At 37.8% G+C, this 19,404-nt stretch overlaps 1 protein-coding gene across 1 annotated transcript; it reads right to left on the bottom strand.

Annotated features, from left to right (window-relative positions):
• Nucleotides 1-4,688: 4,688 nt before the first annotated feature.
• LOC145777344 (uncharacterized) lies at nucleotides 4,689-17,760 on the bottom strand. The gene is made up of 13 exons (XM_082588706.1): nucleotides 17,277-17,760; nucleotides 16,587-16,787; nucleotides 15,717-15,938; nucleotides 14,836-15,016; nucleotides 13,266-13,359; nucleotides 12,328-12,533; nucleotides 11,652-11,716; nucleotides 11,289-11,394; nucleotides 8,653-9,057; nucleotides 6,629-7,700; nucleotides 6,029-6,347; nucleotides 5,552-5,626; nucleotides 4,689-4,920 (listed from the first exon to the last, which is right to left on the bottom strand). Exons 1-13 carry the CDS (start codon nucleotides 17,706-17,708, stop codon nucleotides 4,882-4,884), a joined length of 3,417 nt encoding a protein of 1,138 aa, XP_082444832.1. The 5' UTR covers nucleotides 17,709-17,760; the 3' UTR covers nucleotides 4,689-4,881.
• Nucleotides 17,761-19,404: the final 1,644 nt, after the last annotated feature.

Genomic DNA, 19,404 nt, shown 5'->3' with positions numbered 1-19,404 from the left:
CAGATAATTTCGATTTTAACGAAGATACTCTGACAGGTCATGAACTCATGCTACAACGCATGTGATGGGCATTATAAATTGTCAAACACCAAGAATGGCAACTCGACTACTAGTTATTGAAAAACAACACATCAGTGCAACTGAACTACTGGAATCAGGCAATTTTGGCATTTTAGTCAAGTCGTATACTGGTGCAAAGACAGGTACTTGGAAAGACGTACGAATCAAGCAGCTGAACCTCTCTTCCGTGCTATTTACGCACCATGAATTGGTTGACACTCTATGGCTGTGTTCAAACGTATTCAATTCTAAGCCAGTAGGCTACAATGGCAAGGGTTCATGGCTAATGTAGTTCAAGGTGAGTTTCAGGGTGAGTTTCAGGTTTCGTCAGTATCATTTCATCCTATGATAGCGCTTAATCCTGCAACAGATGAAGCTGTTTACAATACAATGATATTCGTTCAAGACCAAGCGAGAAAAATGAGCATACGTTGTACACCGCTAACGTTTGACCAGCCCTTCTACTTCAGAGCATTCAAAATTAAACAGGACTTTTGGTATTTTCAAAAATGTTCACTTACGACGTGGTAGTTTTCATCAACTGATGTCCTTTCTCGGAGCAGGGTACAAACTGATGGAAAGAAGTGATTTAGATGATTTATGGAAAACTGTGTAAGCAATTGCTGCGCGGAAACAATCGGCCACCCCCACTAGTGGGGAACAAACCGACGATGGATTATGATGATGATGATGATGTGTATGCATCGAAATCTTTGCCAAAAATGATAGAGAAGATTTGTAGGCTACAACGTTTCAGCGGGGCATTATTGCTGATACTCGTGTAAATGTGGATAACGTCTTAATTATTGGTAACGATACTATTCGCAAAATGTGTGGAAAGAAACTGAAAGAGATTTCGCTAAAAAGATCTGACCAAGCAAGTAGCCTACTTTTGCCGTCATGCGAAAAACCTTATTATATGGAGATAAAGAGATACACAATTACACATGTCATCCACCGAAATCTTTCACAGATTACTGTCTATAGCCTGTTTGCAGGGGTCACTGGAACCGGACAAATTTTCGTATGAACTTGCCAATATTCCACCATCCTTTTCTCAGATGACGGAAGTATGCGGAAATCTCAGACATCTGCATTGTTCAAATACATAATCTTGCAAAATGAGAATATTTTGTGCACTAATCCTCGATTATCTTGTATTTCGATTGTATTCGATGGCTGTACTTTCATTCACTGACTTTCCTGGCCAAAAGTTAGGAATATGAAAAATTTGCTTGAAACGTGACAACTGTGATATTGAAACAACCAAAGGAGCAGAGCAAAAGCGCATAAAGCTGACCACATCTTGTCCCGACGTAGCAATTTGCTTAGACACACCCATCCCGGCAAATAAACCTCCGTTTTTATCAAATAAACATAACAATTTATAAACTTACTCTAGGATAATCTTATTATAGTAATGGCATTACTGTGGACAAGACCAAAGGAGAAAGAGACGCTGCTGTTGCTATCGTCCGTAAGGTTCTGGAAGAACATGAAACCTATGGTCAAGTATATGTAGGCTAACTGTGATAGTTGACGATACTGATGTACTCATCCTTCTTCTCTCGTGTTGTCGCTATATGTCAGGGCATCCGTTGGTTAGCCACTGCCTGCGTGTCGTCATCGATAGAAACTAGGCCTTCCATACCATGAGGTGGTCTGTATAGCCGGCAGTCCTTGATAATGTGGGCTGCCGTCTGCATTTCACCACACTCACAAGCAGCACTCTCTGCCAAGCCCCAGCGCAACATGTCTGCATCCATTTGCTTTATCACGCACCATGCGGAAACAGTATTTAGACTAAATGAATACGTCTAACGCGAAAATTTTGATTCGTCGAGCTCAGCTTGCACTTGGAGAAAATATGTGCCCATCTTTGCTATTTTGCCACGCGTTCTCTGGATGCGATACAACATCCTGCTTTTACGAAACGGGAAAAGTAGAAGTTTTTAAAATCTTGAAAGGTCTGGACAAAGTGCAACGTAAATGTGCCGCCTTTGGAAACAAGGAAGCTTTAAAAGAAATGACATTTCCAGAATTGGAGAAGAATTCTCCCAAATTCTGTACAAGCAAGTGTTTTCCATGAATACTTTGAATTTGTTTCGCCACCATTACGCTGTATCCCCAAAATATATATCAGTTGAAAGAATGCCTCCAACAAGTAGAGCATGCTACTTTTACAGCCTTCGTGTGCATCATCAAGTGTCAACATGGCGTCATTTGAAAACTGTGCTGAATCCTACTTTCTATGGATACAAGGAAACAGCTTCTGGTCTAGTCCCAATAATGTGAGATAATAAATGTGCACCCAAAACCTTTTTGAAAGAAATTAGGTGCAATTGCAGGAGCGCTAAGCGTTTATGCACATCTTGTGGTTGCTTCAAGAAAGGCTTTAAATGCAGTATCCACTGTGCTTGTGAAGCTCAGTGTGAAAATTCATCACTTTTAGAGTGTTAGATACCCAAGAGCTGTAAGTGTAGAAGTATATTTACTTTAATAAAAATAGTCGCATCCCTAGAACGGGACCACGAATTGTTACTGTGGTAGTTTTTGCAAGTAAAATATTTTTGCAATGAATGAAAGTGAACGCATAATCATATTAAATATATGCTGCCTTTTCTGTTGAAGCAAAGCAATAGCACTGAATAAACGACATTAAATGGTCTCCAGATAAGCATTAATTGCTCAAATCGCTGATGTTTGTCTTTCTATTATACGTTAATGATACATCTGTTAACGTTGTATCACCACTTGTTTCAGTTGCTAATGTTGTTGAAGTGTCATATAGCCTACATTGAATTACACTTTAACGTAGGCAATTATAATTGCGTAATAATAATTAAACTGTAATAAATGGCCAAATACGTCACAAATATGGGCGTCGGCAGAAAAAATGCAGGGGTGGGAGAGAAGCGGGGGTTGGGAGGACACAATTTTTAAAGCCAAATTCATCTTGTAAGCTGCCACATAGGTAAGAAAAGTTCTAAATTTAAAGTAACATTTGAGTGGTGAGGTGCGAGAATTGTGAAAAAAATTACTATTAACGTATGATGTAAGTGGTTGTTGCGCCTACGGCGCAAACCATTTAGAGAAATCAAAAAACTGAAGTAGAGTTGGTTGAAAACCTGATGAGAAAGTGTTTGCGTGGAAGGCGAATACAATTTTTGAAAATTGTACTCTCGAGCAAATGACATGTAAATCATAATCTTGGGGGAGGGGGGTAAGTGCCCCTTTCCTGCCGACACCCATGATCACAACCTTTTAAAAAAAATATTATTACACTTATCTTTTTGTGAGTGTTAATTACGTGTATATGCTTACTAAGTTGCACTTTACTTAGAGCAAATATTTACAACCGCTAGATGGCGCTCTATAAAAATTTAAAATGCGGTTTTGGGGCAGTTCCCCAAGTCCAATTTTTGCCGAATTTTAGAATCGTTGGTCTGACTACCAGACAAGCCTCCTGCAACTAAAAAATGGTTGTTATCAAAAATGTCCGGGTCCAATGTCACTTCTTACTCGCCTATGAATGCCTCCTATAAATTAACAAGCACGTTTCAATCTGAGTTACACTGCATTCCCAAACAGCAAATCAGTCGTTTTTGCGTTCATTCAACGTCTGCTTGGAATATTCAATAATATGTGGATTAAGGTCGATCTCAAAGCAGAATGTATGTTTTCTTAGCACAGACTGGCTTGTTCTGTAGCAAAGTTTTAGTATTTTGCATTAGTTGATGGCCGCACATAACCACAAAGATTTAATTGTGAAAACTTGAATTTCAAGAAGCTTTTTTTCGAAATTATTACACGCAAACATACCAACACAATGAACGCTGTGGAATTATTAAAACATTTTACTGTTTGCATTCGTGCTAATGTAGCATGTAGGTTGACAAATGTTAATTCACGTTTTAAAATCGAAACTTGAATTACCCAGGCAAAACCGTTGATTTTGAAGGTTTATACCGGATCCAAGCAACATGGATCCGAGTTAGAGCTTACATGCGCTGCCATAGTTTCAAAAATATTAGGTTTGGTGGCTGTGTAAATTAAAAATATTAATTTTGACTGTTTTATCGGTGCATAATTTAAACCTTTTAGTTTGCCATATTTCTTTTTGTTGATGCCAAATTCCTGTGTGTACTTTGTCGTTCTCTACATGATTGCGCTAGCAATGTAAAATAAAATTGAGTTGAATTGACAAATCACTGTGGTAGAGTTTTTTTTTTTTTTGGTGGTAAATAATTGTGGAAGATCAAACGTTACAGAGGAACAATCCACCACTTAATACTGTCTCATGAATGCTCTGTGAGATGATTTCGTTCAGATAAACTCATTCGAGATGAAGATGATCTCTGGTTTAAATATTGCTTTACCTTCACAAGCATACGTTTGGTTGCAAGGTAACGCTAGCTGAAGTGAATGTGTCAAACTTAATATTTCATCAAAAATGTTGAAGTCAAAGTTTTCGTTTTGTAGACTCCCTTCACCTCACCCCTCTATTTGCATTACGCAAGATCGATTCATTATTTGGCACAAAACATGGACAATCACAAAAGCTACTTATTGTATTTGTAGATACATTTTTTAATGATTTTGCATTTATTATGAACAACATGCGCAACATACATATCATAATATAACTTTGCTGACAACATCATGTGATTTTTTACTGTCGCTTCTATCATGTCATGATAAGGCTGCCAGCTCATGACTGATGAGGGAATCAAACCGACTCCAGCTTGGGCTGCTTTGTGTGAGTTGCATAGAATGAAAATGCTGAAAATAACATTTCTTTTCAAATATTGCTTTCGTCTTCTATATATGACGTAGGTCCGGTGTGCTGCCAAATTTTACCTGAAAATATACACAAGACCCATCATCATGCTAAGCAATTACTCAATCCAATAATTTCAACAATGCGTCCTGAAACAACCTTCTCCGATGACATGCTGTCATTATCATCTCACTGACTTGGAAAGGGAATAAACCGATGATTTTAAAAACATGATATGCGTTTTTCTGGTGTAAACTAAGATGAACTATATCACAAGATGCATAAGGTGATAATTTGCTTCTATTCCACCGTTTCGTCACTTAGACACAACTGACTTCTTCAGGGGGCTAGATCAGATAATGACTACCTGTCTAGCATGGCAAAACACAGGACCATATTACTGTAAACCAATCAATCATGCAAAATGACATTTAAATTCCAATCAGAAATTATCGCCGCAAATTTTGAAACTTATTCAAGTTGAATTTCATTTTGCACATAAGTTTTCATTGTTCTTTTCTCAATTTTAAAATTTTCTTTTCAAGTTTTTCTGGGAGAAGGACCCTACACCTCTCTTCGAGTTCTTTTCCTTTAGCGACTTGTTGCCTGGCTCACTGACATGTGCGAAAATAATTATTTGCTCCCCACCCCAGAAATTTTATGCTGGCTACGCCCCTGAACGTGTGGTTTTGATAAGAAAGCAAAACTAACCTGCTTGCTTGTAGTTTTGTTGCTCTGTTGGTCAGGATGGCGAACCGAACAAGATCGTTGAAATTGATTGCCGCTCTAAGAACACGAACAGGTTAATAACGAAGCTATAGTTCCACTAATTCTACATAGATTTCTGAAACTCAGGTTTAGGATTTCAATCGTTTCTCCTCCGAGATATGATTAAAATATACGAGTTACAACTGTAGCATAATCTATCTACCAATGCCAAATTACCGTATGTACTAAAAAAGCTGCTATGAACGGTTTCTGGTAACAAGTCTTGTTCAACCGCGGGTTGTGTGATTTTAGTATAAACTTGCATAGCACAAGGCATTATATTAGACATGATGTAGTGGCAGGTTTTTTCTAATTCTAACTGCTCTTTTTGTGTTCTTTTTTTTACATTATATCACACAAGAGCACATTGCCTGTCATCCAATTTAAAGGAGTCATATAAAACATAATAGAGTTTCTTACCCTGGATTCTGATGATCTGCTTTGTGAAAAGGGAGATCTACTACCCACAAGTGACGACTCTCGGCTATGCGAAATTGAACTAAGTGGCGCTGCAGCGTTCTTGTCTCGATATTGGTTGGCTGATGATTGGTTCGATAAACTTCGCGAGTTCATTGAGCGAGAGAACGAAGGCTGCGAAGAAGGTCTTGACAGAGATCGCGAAGATGGCTTGTGAGCCGGCGGTCGGCCACAAGAATCATCCAAAAAAGAAGATGATCTTGATTGATCATCAAAACGAGAAGACAGTCTTCTTGGAGGAAGATGGGGTCGGTTAGATCGGCTTAAACAAAAAAACATTTTTCTAAGTTTTGGTCTTTTACAACAGAATCAATACTATAAAAACACGTGTCCTCACATTTCAGACCAAAAACTACAGACGTTTGATGAAGTATCCAACATTGCCAAGTCCTCCCAACCCGTGATGGATGTAGCACACTTTCTAATCTAACTGTCAACTCACCAGCCTAAAAACGAACTCAACTTTGTTTGAGTTCCTGCTACAAATCTCTATGACAGCATAGAGGTTTAACGATTTCTAAACAAATATTATAACAAGCTTACATTAATCCGACAGAGATATTGCTGTTTCGTGATGATGTACGTTCCTGCAACCAATCTCCATCCTTGTAAGAAGTGTGCGAGGTACGCCGTCTCAAATCCCCGGTGTGGTATCCACTGTAGTTGTTTGAGTGATGACCTAAGCTGGATCTTGGTCTGGAAAAAGATCTCTTGTGTGATGCTCGATCTTTGTGTTGTTGAAAGCTGCTCCAAGATGAAGATCGATTAAGTTTATTGACTTCTCTCGGAGACGGAAGAGTAAATTCAGGTCCCATGGGCTTTGAGAAAGACACGTCGGCTCCAGCTGATGAAGCAGTACTTTTATTACCAGCCTTGCTAAGATTAGGCAGACTTCGACTTCTGTCTGCATGGAAAGATTTGTTTTCTTGAGCAGTGTAGAGAGAGTAATTATCTTCTGTGTCCACTGGAATCCAAGTTGGGGCGTTTCTGTTTGAACTCGGACGTCTAAGATTTGACATCACTGAAAACTGTGACATTGAAGGATTATAAGAAGACGTTTGCGATCTGTTTGGTAACGTTGCTCTTGGTTTTGGAGCATAGATTGGAGGAGGTTGTGGTTTAGGTGGAGGATAATAACCTTCATATGTATAATCACTATAGCTTCCGTAATAATAATCACCATAGCAAGTGCTGCATTGATCATCGTAGTATATGCTTTGCCGTGGAGAAAATGATGAGTAAATGCTATAAGGGTTTGAATGACCTTGATAGGAGGATGCATGTGAATGGGAAGGATCCACGTGGGAATGGTCTTGAAAAGAAATATTACGATGGAACCGATCCGGATGATGTTGATGCGATCGATTCCTGTGGGATTGGCTATGAAAAGAAGGATACCTCGGTGGAAGTGTGTTTGCAGATCTCTGTGAGTCCATGTAGCTGGATAGAGAAGCTCTGGATGGACCAGAAGGACGAGTAATCTTTCTTGAACTGGGTCTGGAGCTATACTCTGGTTCTAGTTTCATTGTTTTGTGACTTGAATGGCGAGAGGGAAGAGTTTGGAATTTAGAAAACTCACTGTATACGGAAGAGTTGAGGATGTATGGGTCATTCTCTGAAAACAAAATTCCATATTTGAAAGTGGATTGCAAAGTATTAAATTGCAAGGTAAACACTTGATAACTTAATGCTAAAATTAATTCATTCACATTTAATTGTTTGTTGTGGGCTATTTTTCTTTTTGTGCTTCAATTAACGAATATTCAATCCAGGGTTGTCATTTACTTTTTCATAAATTAAACTTGTAAAATAATATTTTTAAAAATATTTTTTTTACACAAAAAATGTTTAAAAAAATAATGAAGAGTTAAGAATTGTGAAGAAGGTAACGCTCTTCCTGGCTATCAGCACAAGACTGGGCACTCACGAGTACAGCGAGCAGTTGCGAATCGCTAACCATAACGGTGTAGCTTCCATGCTAGCCATTTAGACCATCCAATCAACTATCCAATCAACTTTGCTGGTTTTGTTGGCTCTTTTGGTAGGTGTGAGGTATAAGTAGCACCTTTGAACCCTGGGCAGTCGCCATGGACTGTTACACCATGGGTCTCGGGGAACACTGGTCTTGATCACACACCAAACTAACAAGTGGGTCCACGTCCCACCTCATGGGCAACAACCTCGACTGGTTGACTAAAACTTGTTAGAAATCCTGCTGCCTTGCAGGAAATACTTTTTAAGTAAAGGCTAGGCCCACCGCCAATAACTGTGGTTAGCGTCAGGAAGGGCATCCGGCTGGAAAATCTATGCTCTAAAATATTATTTAATCGGCCACCCCCACTAGTGGGGAACAAACCGACGATGGATTATGATGATGATGATTTTCTTTCCACAAAAATAAGAGTTAAACTGATTGGAAAAAGCGGCGGTCGAACACCTTTGTGGCATGAATTAGTGGTACGACGTACGATACTGACAAACCCAAACTCCTGGGCGAAATACGGTGTCTATCGCTGTTAATTCTTGCTATAATCGGCTGTCGAGAAACAAAGAGTTGAAAAACTTACTTAAAGGAAATTGTTGTGGTGGATCACGTCGCTTAGATTCTGTCAAACCTCCAAACCGTTCAAACTCGTATGGGTCTCTTAGGGAACTCAAATGGCTTGTTTTTGACCTGACATCTTTGTACGACCTCAGATATCGACCACAGTTCTCAGGATGCTTGCTACACAAGTCTCCTCCAAACAATCGGAACATCTCCTCAAGAGGATTGTCAGAAGATTGATCAGGAGCAAGTTTCTTAAAAAATGTTGTGACCTCCTCCGGTTTGACTTTCGATTCTTGCTCTTTTTCTTTGCTTTTAGAAATACCAACTTCTTGCTTCTTTGCAGAGCCAACGGAACTGGCACGGCTTCTGGTTACGGGGGCGTCGTTTACAATCGGTTGGGAACGAGGAGTGGAGTAGGTCGACCCTGGAAGAATATATCAAGTGAAGGGTGGCAGCTGACTTTGGTGACCTTTTGGTCTTTTGCTGTCATCCTCCATCCAAGAAAATAATAGCGGTTCGGTGGAGAGTTTGTCTTGTTGAACCATAGGCATACGAAGCAGACGAAGCTGAGCAACGCGATCAAGTTTAACATACAAAAACACAAAACTACGCAACAAATTAAATATCGAACGTTTTCGACATCACAAGATGTCGTCTTCAAGAATAACATATATACAATTTAACTACATCTGAATAAAATACAATGGTTTACTAACTCTATAAACAGGAAAAACAAAAACTGCACAGTACTTATGACTAGCTCACGACATGGGTTTTACGATAATCATAGGTAACTGCATCAAAAGGTGTTGAACAGATCACATGATGATCACTTGTAATATGTGTATATACCAGGGGTTCTTAACCGGGGGTAAATTTTACCTACCGAGGGGGTAAATCTACTGAATCATAAATTAAAGCAAACTTCATCATCATCGTCTTTTCAAAGTGGTTTGTGATCAGATGGGATCAGAACACTCTGTTCTCCTTTACCACACCGAAGTTCGGTGGCTCTCTTGGGGTCTTGTTTTGTCTTGAGTTTTTGAACTACCGCATGGCGAAATCGAGATTTTTTTCGAGAACGCAAATCCTCGTTGAGTAAGCACTTGGGCGACAACAAATTTACTGGTGCATTGACTTACTTTACAGGCATTTTTTCAAGTTTGAACCAGCTCAATATGCAAATGCAAGGAAAAAGTGTTACCATTATAGATGTACATGATAAAATTCAGGGCTTTCAGACAAATTAGATCTGTGGAGTAGAAGAGTTCAAAAAGGAATTTACGCAAATTTTCCAACATTTGATGATTGGAAAGTCAATATATGTTGCAACGAGATTTCTAACCTCGAAGTCGAAATATGCCATCAGTCATCACCTTGCCGCCTTAAAAAAGACCTTTGACGGTTGCTTCGAAGGTGAAAGTTTTAACAGCTAGGCTACTGCTCTTTGGATAACTCATCCCTTCGAAGCCAAGTTAGAAAGTATTGCTGACGACGATCTTTGCAAAGATGAATTGATTGATCTTCAATGTTCAACAACGCTTTGTTCCAAATTCTTATCGTGCAATGGTGACTTTTCCAAGTTTTGGTGTGGATTAGTCGAAGAGTTTCCTACGCTGACTAAGCGTGCATTTGAAGTTATTATATCTTTTCCAACTACTTATCTGTGTGAAGCAGGGTTCTCTTCATTGTTGACTATTAAAACAAAAACATCAATCTCGCTTAGTTTCCAAAGACGACATGCGAGTAGCTCTTTCAACGACTGTTCCAAGAATCTCCAAAATTGTTCGTGGAAAGCAAGCACAAAAGTCTCACTGATTGACCGTTGAAATTGCGTGTCAGTTATTAATAAAAGAAAAAAAACTTAAACATTCTTGTGTGCTTTTATCATAGTTATTTAGGTCATTTGAGTAGACATTATTTTTCACAGGACCCCGTCAAGGACAATCGTGTCTTCGGCAAATAAACAGCATGTCTTTGATATTTGCCAAGGTAAATCCAGACAAAAAAGGATGTTTTGCATTTCTTTGCATGATTGACTGGACACGATGACATCACAAGGGGCCACCAAAACGGTGGGGGTAAATTTTACTATTTTTATTCGGCAAAAGGTAAACAAGACAAAAAAGGTTAAGAACCCCTGGTATATACAGTATGTATATCGACATATTACATATACAGTATGTAATATGCAATATGTAATATGTATGTAATAGTATGTAGGCTATAGTAATATGTATGTAATGTAATAGTATGTAATATGTGGTAGTACTTGTAAAGTAATAAACTTGAATATGTTCAACTTGATCACGTTGCTCGGCTTCGTATGCCTATGGTTTAACAAGAAAATAAACTGAACTGAAGGCACAGTTGCTATGGTAGCAATCGCCATTAGGAAAACATGGTGACTTGTAAAAATTTCTCAACAGTCAACAATAGTTTGATTTGAAGCTATTTTCTCAATCAGTTAAATAGCTGAGAATATTTGTAATCTTTTGCTCTTTCAAAATTCTAAACACATATGAGTGCTTTCAAAAACTGACAGTATTTTGCTTCGGTGTCATTAATAAAGAGAAAAATCTATACTGCTGTATGGTGACAATTGACACAACTGAAATAATTAAACCGTTTTTTAACAGCACAACGCGTTTGTACCTCCCGTTTCAGATGGTGCGGGTGTGTTTGCGTATTCCTGTACTTCGTTCAGTGGTGAGGTCAACAAATTTAAATCGGACATTTGTATTTTATTGAACTCTTCATTCTAAACATTAAAATTGATATTCATAAACATCTGAATCTTGAAATATTTTCCTTCGCAAATGGACTGTGGGAGTGAGAGTATTTGTGGGTCCAAGTTTAACATTTTATATCAATATCCCTTGTTTTTCTATTATAAACTTATCACAAATGACTTACGATCAACGATTAAAACTAGAAATTAAACAGAAAAAAAAGTCGTATCTAAAAATGTTGAATACACAAATTGATACAAGAAAAATCACTTCTCGGCCCATGAACCTGTTTAGGATGGGCTGACTTTGGAACCGGTGGAGGGCGCTGTTGAGCATCGTAAAGAGGAGTCTCTGAATAAAATTAACTTTTCATTCGATTAAAACATTATTTACACCTGCAAGGCGTGTAATGGAAGAGGTAATTGAGTAAGTTATCAAATATAAGTTATGGATTTATTTCAAGTGTAAAATGAAATTATACTTTCATAGGCAATTGTCTGCATGCATCTTACACATTTTCTCATGTAGCCTATTGTCGTCATATTACAAGATATCGTTAGAGAGCAACCTACTTCCGATGTAGCCTAAATATACACATTACATTCTCATGCAATCAAATCTTTTATCGTTTGCAAACATGGACGCTGATGCCATTTAATCGCCAATGGTTTTATCATTGGCATTTAAACAATGTGCAACTTTCAATTTTACAGCAAAAGATATGGACGAGATAAGTAGCCTAAGCCTAATGGACGATTTTGCAGAATATGGAAAATTCTTAATCCTCAGAATGTCCTGCCATTCGCAGCAAGACAACCTTGTGGTTTCGCAACACACTGTCACTCAATGTAGGGAAATATGTACCAAAATCATTTTTCACTTAAAGTGCTAAGATTATTTCATCATGATAGGCCGGTAATCTTTGCAGCAACAATTTTTTACGTGGAAGCTGCCATGCTTACCGTCATATAGGTTCCCAGGTGGCATGTCGTACACAGATGACTCTGGTAGTGATTGTTCATCATCGTTCTCCCGTACATCGTCAGTTGGTGAATGACCAAGAGCGGAATCATCATCAAAGTGAGGCCAGTTGATGTAAGTATTTCCATTCAGGCGAAAGTTACTGGCGCTGATGGACGATTGCGATCCGGTTCTGCTTCCTAGTGATCTGGACAAAAACTTGCTATTTCAATCCCACAGAAAAATGAACTTAGTAAATTTGCACACTTTTAACTTTACTATTTAGTCAACTTCGTAAGCTTCCGATGCTGGTCCGTTTGAAATGCTAGTGCGTTGATTTTCTGTTATATCGCATCTAATCATAAGACACACTATAAACGTGAAAAATGCATATGAGATGAAATGAAACACTTTTCAAATTAGCCTGTGTAGTAGATAAAATTCCCATTTATTCCCTTATGTTTATGTTTAAATTTATTTTTATGCTTAGTCCATTGGGACAAGTGGACAAGCACCTCCTATTTCTTATTACAGAATGGAACCAAAGCCATTAGGCTACAATATTTTAGGAGAAAAGTTCAGCAGCCATAACAAGCTACCTGAAACATAATTAAAGGCAAGTAACTTTAATTTAAGTTCATTGTATCACGTTGTGATTTATCGCGAAAACCAGAAGCCAAGTTTAGGTTGAACTAATTCAGCCAGTTGCTTTTCAGCTGAAGTAGGCTAAAGCAAAATTGAACTTATTTATGATCCCAGACAGCAAAATTTGCCATTTTTGCATTGATTCAACGTCTGCAGATGTTGAATCGATGTAAATACGACGGATTTTGCAGTTTGGGATAAGGCTTAGGCTATATCACGCAACTAAATCTCTAGTCGAAGCATAAGAAAAATAACGAAATCAACGTAGAATAAATTGTGAGCTGATAAAACTTACTTTGTAGTTGTGCTTCCGGCATCAGTTGGAATTTGGGTTGATGACCGATTAGGCAAACCACCCGCAGATCTGACTGGTGCCAAAGTAATTGCTGCTGCGAAGACATAAACATTAACTTATAAAAAAAAAATACTAACAAAACGATAGAAAACACAACAAACAGGTTTACTTATATTTATAGCAATTTTCATTCGTTTGTGACCGTGCTGGCTACAGAAAAACATCGTACCACCCATGCAACTGTTCAATGCATGGTATGAGCTTTTGCTTACATCGTATTGTTCCATTGTAGTTACAACAGTGCAACTAAGTGGGAAATGAGTTTTGCTTGTAGATGTTTGAGCAAAAGAGTTTTAAATGTTTTCCTATGTGTGTACTTTAACATTGGACAAGGGTTATATTTGTACACTAGCAAAGATAAAAAAAAAACTTACATGAACTTCTAAAGTACGGTAGGGGAAACCGGGGCGTGTTGTAACAATTTTGACATATTATCTAATGGCTTGTTTAACTTTCCAATGAATGAAATAAAACTTTCGACATATAAAAATACAATCTTTTAGCAATAAGTTGCCGCAGGTTCTGTAAAAATATCTTGTCCACAGCTAAAGTTATGACCTTTCAAAAAAGATGAAAAAAGTGTTACAACCCGCCCCATGCATGGGTCGGTTGTAACACTTGAAGGGGCGAATTGTAACAAATGAAAACAGCCGCATAAACACATTGGAAATGCATTTTTATTGTTATACTTCAACGAAATGTCAAACTCAAATGTAAATGTAACAGAAAGTATTAGCCTACGATGATGGTAGACCAATTGGGCTACTATAAGGCTGTGTCTCAAAGCGGGTGTAACCAGGAGGTGTAAAAGGACAGGATTACTACTATTAAACAAATTTCGATTACTGTTAAGTTCAATTAGCCTGTAGCTGAAACTGCAGGCTTGGATGGGCATGAATCACTAAACTAGCCTAAACGAAATTGGTGATTTTTAGTAGGCTACTGACAACAGCTTGAGCAACTCGAAGGTAAACCAAAAAACCAGCAAAAATAATATCTTCTTTATGCACATGAGACAACATCGCAAGGTACGGTTACCATAGTTATCCAGCAAATTAGTTTTCATCATCCGAGTTGCAGTTACGACATAAATACGAATAATTCATGTCGGGGGTGCACGCTTTGTGGGCCCACAAGTGACATACGACAAATTGAATCCAAAGCTCGTTTGAAAGTAAAAAAAAAGTTACTTTCTTAACTGAAATATATGTTTTTGTCCACAACTTCGTTTGTACTTCAGGAAGCCTGCTCAAACTTTCAATGGCGAAAATGAACTGAAAAGCGCATGCGCTATGTTAATCACGTGATTCCAGTTAGTCTGTGGGTGGCGCATTTTAAAGTGTTACAACCGACCCGTGTTACTTTACGCCCCCGGTCTCCCCTACCTACCACACTTTTTTCGTAGAAAGTTCACTTCCGAAACAAACAGTGAGCTACACAAATCAAAGGCAAGGGCATCTAGAAATGTGTATGAAGCCGTTTATAGATTTCGGTAACCTAAGATACGAACCTTCTTTATTGGAGACAAGTTTTCTGTCTTTTTGAGCTGTGTTGGACTTTGATAGATTGGATTTCATGATCTTGTTACCATGTGTAGTGTCAATTTCACCTTTTTGATCGTTACCTACTTTGGGAGCTGTTTTATATCGAAGAAGTCGAAGATAAGAAATCAAAACAATGACGAAATATATCTGCAAAACAATTGTCAAGAATTAGATTTTCAAAAGTTATTGTCTAACGATAAAAACAGTGTTCAACTTTAACTTTTATAACTGATTCAATTTAAAAAAAAACTTCATTCGGTGACTCAAACTTTGGCATTGTCGTTTCAATGGCAAGGAAAAGCTGCTCTTTGGTGTCGTATACATAAATATAAAGAATAACATCAATCATTGAAGAATAATTGCTTGAAAATGCAACGGAATTCAAAAAATATTCGCCTCTGAATATTGACGTAGCTACAATGAAGAAGCAAAAATAACCAAAATTAATCATGGCTGGTTACTTACTAAACAGACTCAAACTATTTCCCATATAAAATCTAGCCTATATTAGAAAAACATCAATTAGGTAAGTTTTTGGAGTTCTAATGTAGGCTAATGTAAATGGCTGTATTTTAGTGGCATCAATTTTGCAAGTGAGGGATTTAAATTAGCCTTGTCCAATAGCGTTAAAATGGGGGTCCGGGTGGTACTTTTGGACCAGGGCCCGGGGTGACTTTAGGGTCCGTTTACTTTTAAGGGGCTCTGAAACTTACCGCATATTCTTTGGATATAGTGCGTTTTACTAAGAAGTGCATTGATTTGGAGCCCGAAGACCTCATTGGTACGGGGCCTAAATTACCTTTCAACAGCTCTGGGCTTACCTATATATATAAGATTTTACACTCACATAAAACAGAGCATGTGCACCAGTTAGGCCCCAAATAGTAGGAATCAACTCCTTGATGTTTTCATATTTGAACCTGTGGATAAGAATTCCACTTTCCGCCAAAATAGTGAGGTCGTGAGGCATGAGAATTACGTAGACGCCTTCACCAATGTTGCACAGGATGGCAAAGGCAGTCAAGCATGACCATATGATAACTGCAGTCCTCATCTTCGAGTAGTGCTCCTGAGCAGAGTATACTTTTAATAATTAAGAGATGAATTATCAGGATCACAATTTCATAATTTTTGTCTAATCGGAAATTAAGCTACAGTAGCCTACTTTAGAATTAGCAACAACTGGATCAAATAGCAAATGTGGTAGCCTAAAATCACATTGTGCACGTAGCTTACGGTATGTCAAAACTATCATTTAGCTCATACAATTTTATTAAAAAAAAAACCTAAACTAAATCACAAAAATATATGTATAAATTTAAACATTTAAAGAAAACCATCTTTTTTAAAAGCATTATTATAATTTGTTTATTACCAGAAACTTAGCATGTGATAAGTGATAAGAGATTAATACGTAGCATGTGATAAGAGAGCTGAAATTTCCTGCTACCATAGGTACACTTGCCAATTTTGTTCGCTAAATTTTGGTAAGCTAACAATTAAGCTATTGCAAGCCTACAAATAAATTTCAAAACAAGCCTAGGGTAGCATACATAGCCTACTGGTCAATATTTTTGTCAAATAATATTTACTGCAAGTGTTAGCAGAAAAAAGGTTAGGCCTAGCTTAGGCTATTCTTCTTACGTTGATTCAACGTTTACAAGCATTAAATCAATGTAAAAAAATGAATTTTGTCAGCTGAAATATCATAATTGACCTTTTGTCCAAACACACACGACGCGACTAATAGTATAAGCGCCCCAACTAAAGAAAGGCAGGTAATTGTGATTTCTCCAACAAGCACAAGTCTCCATATATCCTTGTAAATGTCTTCACCTCCTTCATAAATTTGATTTTTACTTCCAACTTGCTTCATAATGTCTTCAATTCTGTATACCATAAATCCAATGCAAAATCCCTGAAAATGAACAACGGATTAAAATAAGTCTTCAATACCGAAGTTCGATGCAGTCGCTAAAATAGACATCTGTTTGGTCGAAAAACGTTATCTTTCAACGGAGATGTTTTTAAACAAGTAGAATGCAGTGAGTCAATGAATATTTAGTTAAAAAATAGCATACTCAAACTGCAATGAGGTTGCACATTTCTTTCCAGGTTAGCCTACTTTCACCAAGCACTGCTGACCATGTCGTTCTTAAATGTCTTATGCATGAGGCGCCAAATGGAATTCATGGTATAGCAGCACTGGACAAAGCTACACTCACCTGGCTTTCCATCATCTGCCATGAAATCTGAACAATCCTGTCGAGCGCGAAAAAAAACACCGCTATTCGTTAAATTGCTTTGAACATAGTGCTGGCTATATATCACATAAATCACACACTCTCTTGTGTTCGCAGGTATGAAGAAAAGTTTTATCCATCAAGTAGCAAGGTAGCATACTTACGATGTAAATAATGGCAGTAAGCAGGCTGCCTGCGCCGAGACTACAAAATCCACAGCAGGTGGAAACAATCGGCTCGAGTGTTTTTTTGGGTTTGGACCATGGGCGTTCTTGGGCCTCGACGTCTCCGTGGTAAGATGACGGACTACTGGTTAAATCTTCATCTTCACTACAACTATCAGAAGAATGAGATTCTTCTTCGGATTCGCTTTTCGATGTAACGCGGGAGGAAGAGCCAGCTCGAGTGGAGGAGTCTCTGGAAGAAACACTTTTGTTGCTTGCGATGGATGGTACTTTCCTTAGCTTTTTGATTTGTTTTCCTTTTCCTGGTACAGTTGGGTTTTCTTGAACCTTTTTCCTTTTTTTCACGTTTTTTGACTGTGGTTGTGTTTTGACAACTTTATCTTTGCTTTTCTTTTTCTTTTTGATTTTCATTTTAAAAATATGACAAACACAAACTAAATTTATACCATCTACGCAACCTATAATAGGCTACAGTAAAAAAAATAAAATGAAGAATTGGTTAATTAATTCTGTTTTTATGTTTAGATTCACCATATTTACTACGATAGATATAGCGTAGACCTATGCTAGGGCTATAACTATCACTTATAGGCTATAACTCATTGTATGTAGCCTACGTATGTAGCCTATGTATGAATGTGCATTGCGCAAAGCTTACTGATTGCAGTTTGAGCACTTTGGCAAGGTTGGCAGTAGTACCATTTTTGGAGATTGGGTTCCACAAATGGAAAACGTCACACGGAGGTGTAAATCTCCATGGCCATATTCAGTGTACCTACTGCACTGAAAAAGCCGAAGGCCGAAACGGTCTGCCACTTTCTGCAGTTATGTATGTATGTATTGTAACTAGTTTCTGATGTCTTATTTAGACAATTAACCTATTGTTCTGGCCGCTCGATTGCGCTATTTGCATTTGTGCTGACCTTGAGTTTGAGTTGTTTCTTCTTTGTTCTCCATGACGTGGCCTGCGTTCGGACTCAAGCGTATCACTCGTAATTGTCGCTACTGCAGCGTAGGGGAGACCGGGGAGATCTGTTACAAGGGAGGGTTGTTACAGTCCTTTTAACTTTTAAATTAGTTCACCTCAACCGCTGGAATTAAGTTGTTTTATTCAGGTTTTGAGTTTCCATGTGCAAACAAAGCTTCAGCCATTTTGAAGGCTGCAGTAGAAAATTATTGATGAAAAACTGTTTTAGGGTATGAAAAGTAAATTTTTGCTTTGTCAAAGAAAATGTTATTGCTACAAAACTATGAGTGATATTTAACTGGCTTCAAAGTTAAATCAGACTTGAAGTGCAATACCTTTGATTCATTATAAATATTTTAAAGCTGAGTGTCACATGTTTGACATATGTTGATCTTATTCAGCCAAGTACTATTGGGGTGAGTTGTTACACAGTGTAATGCTTGTTCATCCCAACTGGAAAAAGTACTTAATTTGGTACTTAAATAACAAATTTTGTATTATTTAGAATAGTTGATTACATTTTTAAGTTCTACTAATATCTGTTGTTGCTGTATCTGTGCCTAAACATGCCAAAAACTAATAAAGGGTGCCTTATTGAGGCCAGATACCATGAATGGTTGAATGGAGACCATGTGTTTGCAATCCTGGTGACAATGCATTGTCAATAATGATGTTATTTGTTTGTTCATGACTTTTTTCTATTAAATTTGGATGTTCAATAAATTCAAGAATGTTGTGTCAACGTATTCCATCAGTTTTAGGTATTTTAGTAAGAAAAATTAGTTAATAGAACAGCCTATTTGAAATTGTAACATTTTACCCCATCTGTGTAACAAGTCACCCCGATACTGGGGTGACTTGTTACAACTGACTCATTGATATATTAATGCAAATATTTTCCTGTAAACATAACTTTGTTAAATTTTGAAGTTGTATTTATAACAACTGGTGATGTGGCAAGATTACATAAAATTTTCAGCAACTTTGTACAAATATTGAAAGAGAAATCTTAGATTTACTGAAAATTGTAACAACCCTCCCCGGTCTCCCCTATAGGCTACCGGGAGCTGTTGTGTTTCGAGAGACGACTTACTTTTTTGTGTTGAATTCAGTAGTGGTGATACAAGCGAGAGAGGATGC

The sequence above is a fragment of the Aplidium turbinatum genome, chromosome 9 (genome assembly GCF_918807975.1).
Source record: "Aplidium turbinatum chromosome 9, kaAplTurb1.1, whole genome shotgun sequence".
In the NCBI taxonomy this organism is placed as follows: Eukaryota; Metazoa; Chordata; class Ascidiacea; order Aplousobranchia; family Polyclinidae; genus Aplidium; species Aplidium turbinatum.
The sequence above is the reverse complement of the archived record's forward strand: the minus strand, read 5'-3'. Positions and strand labels throughout refer to the sequence as shown.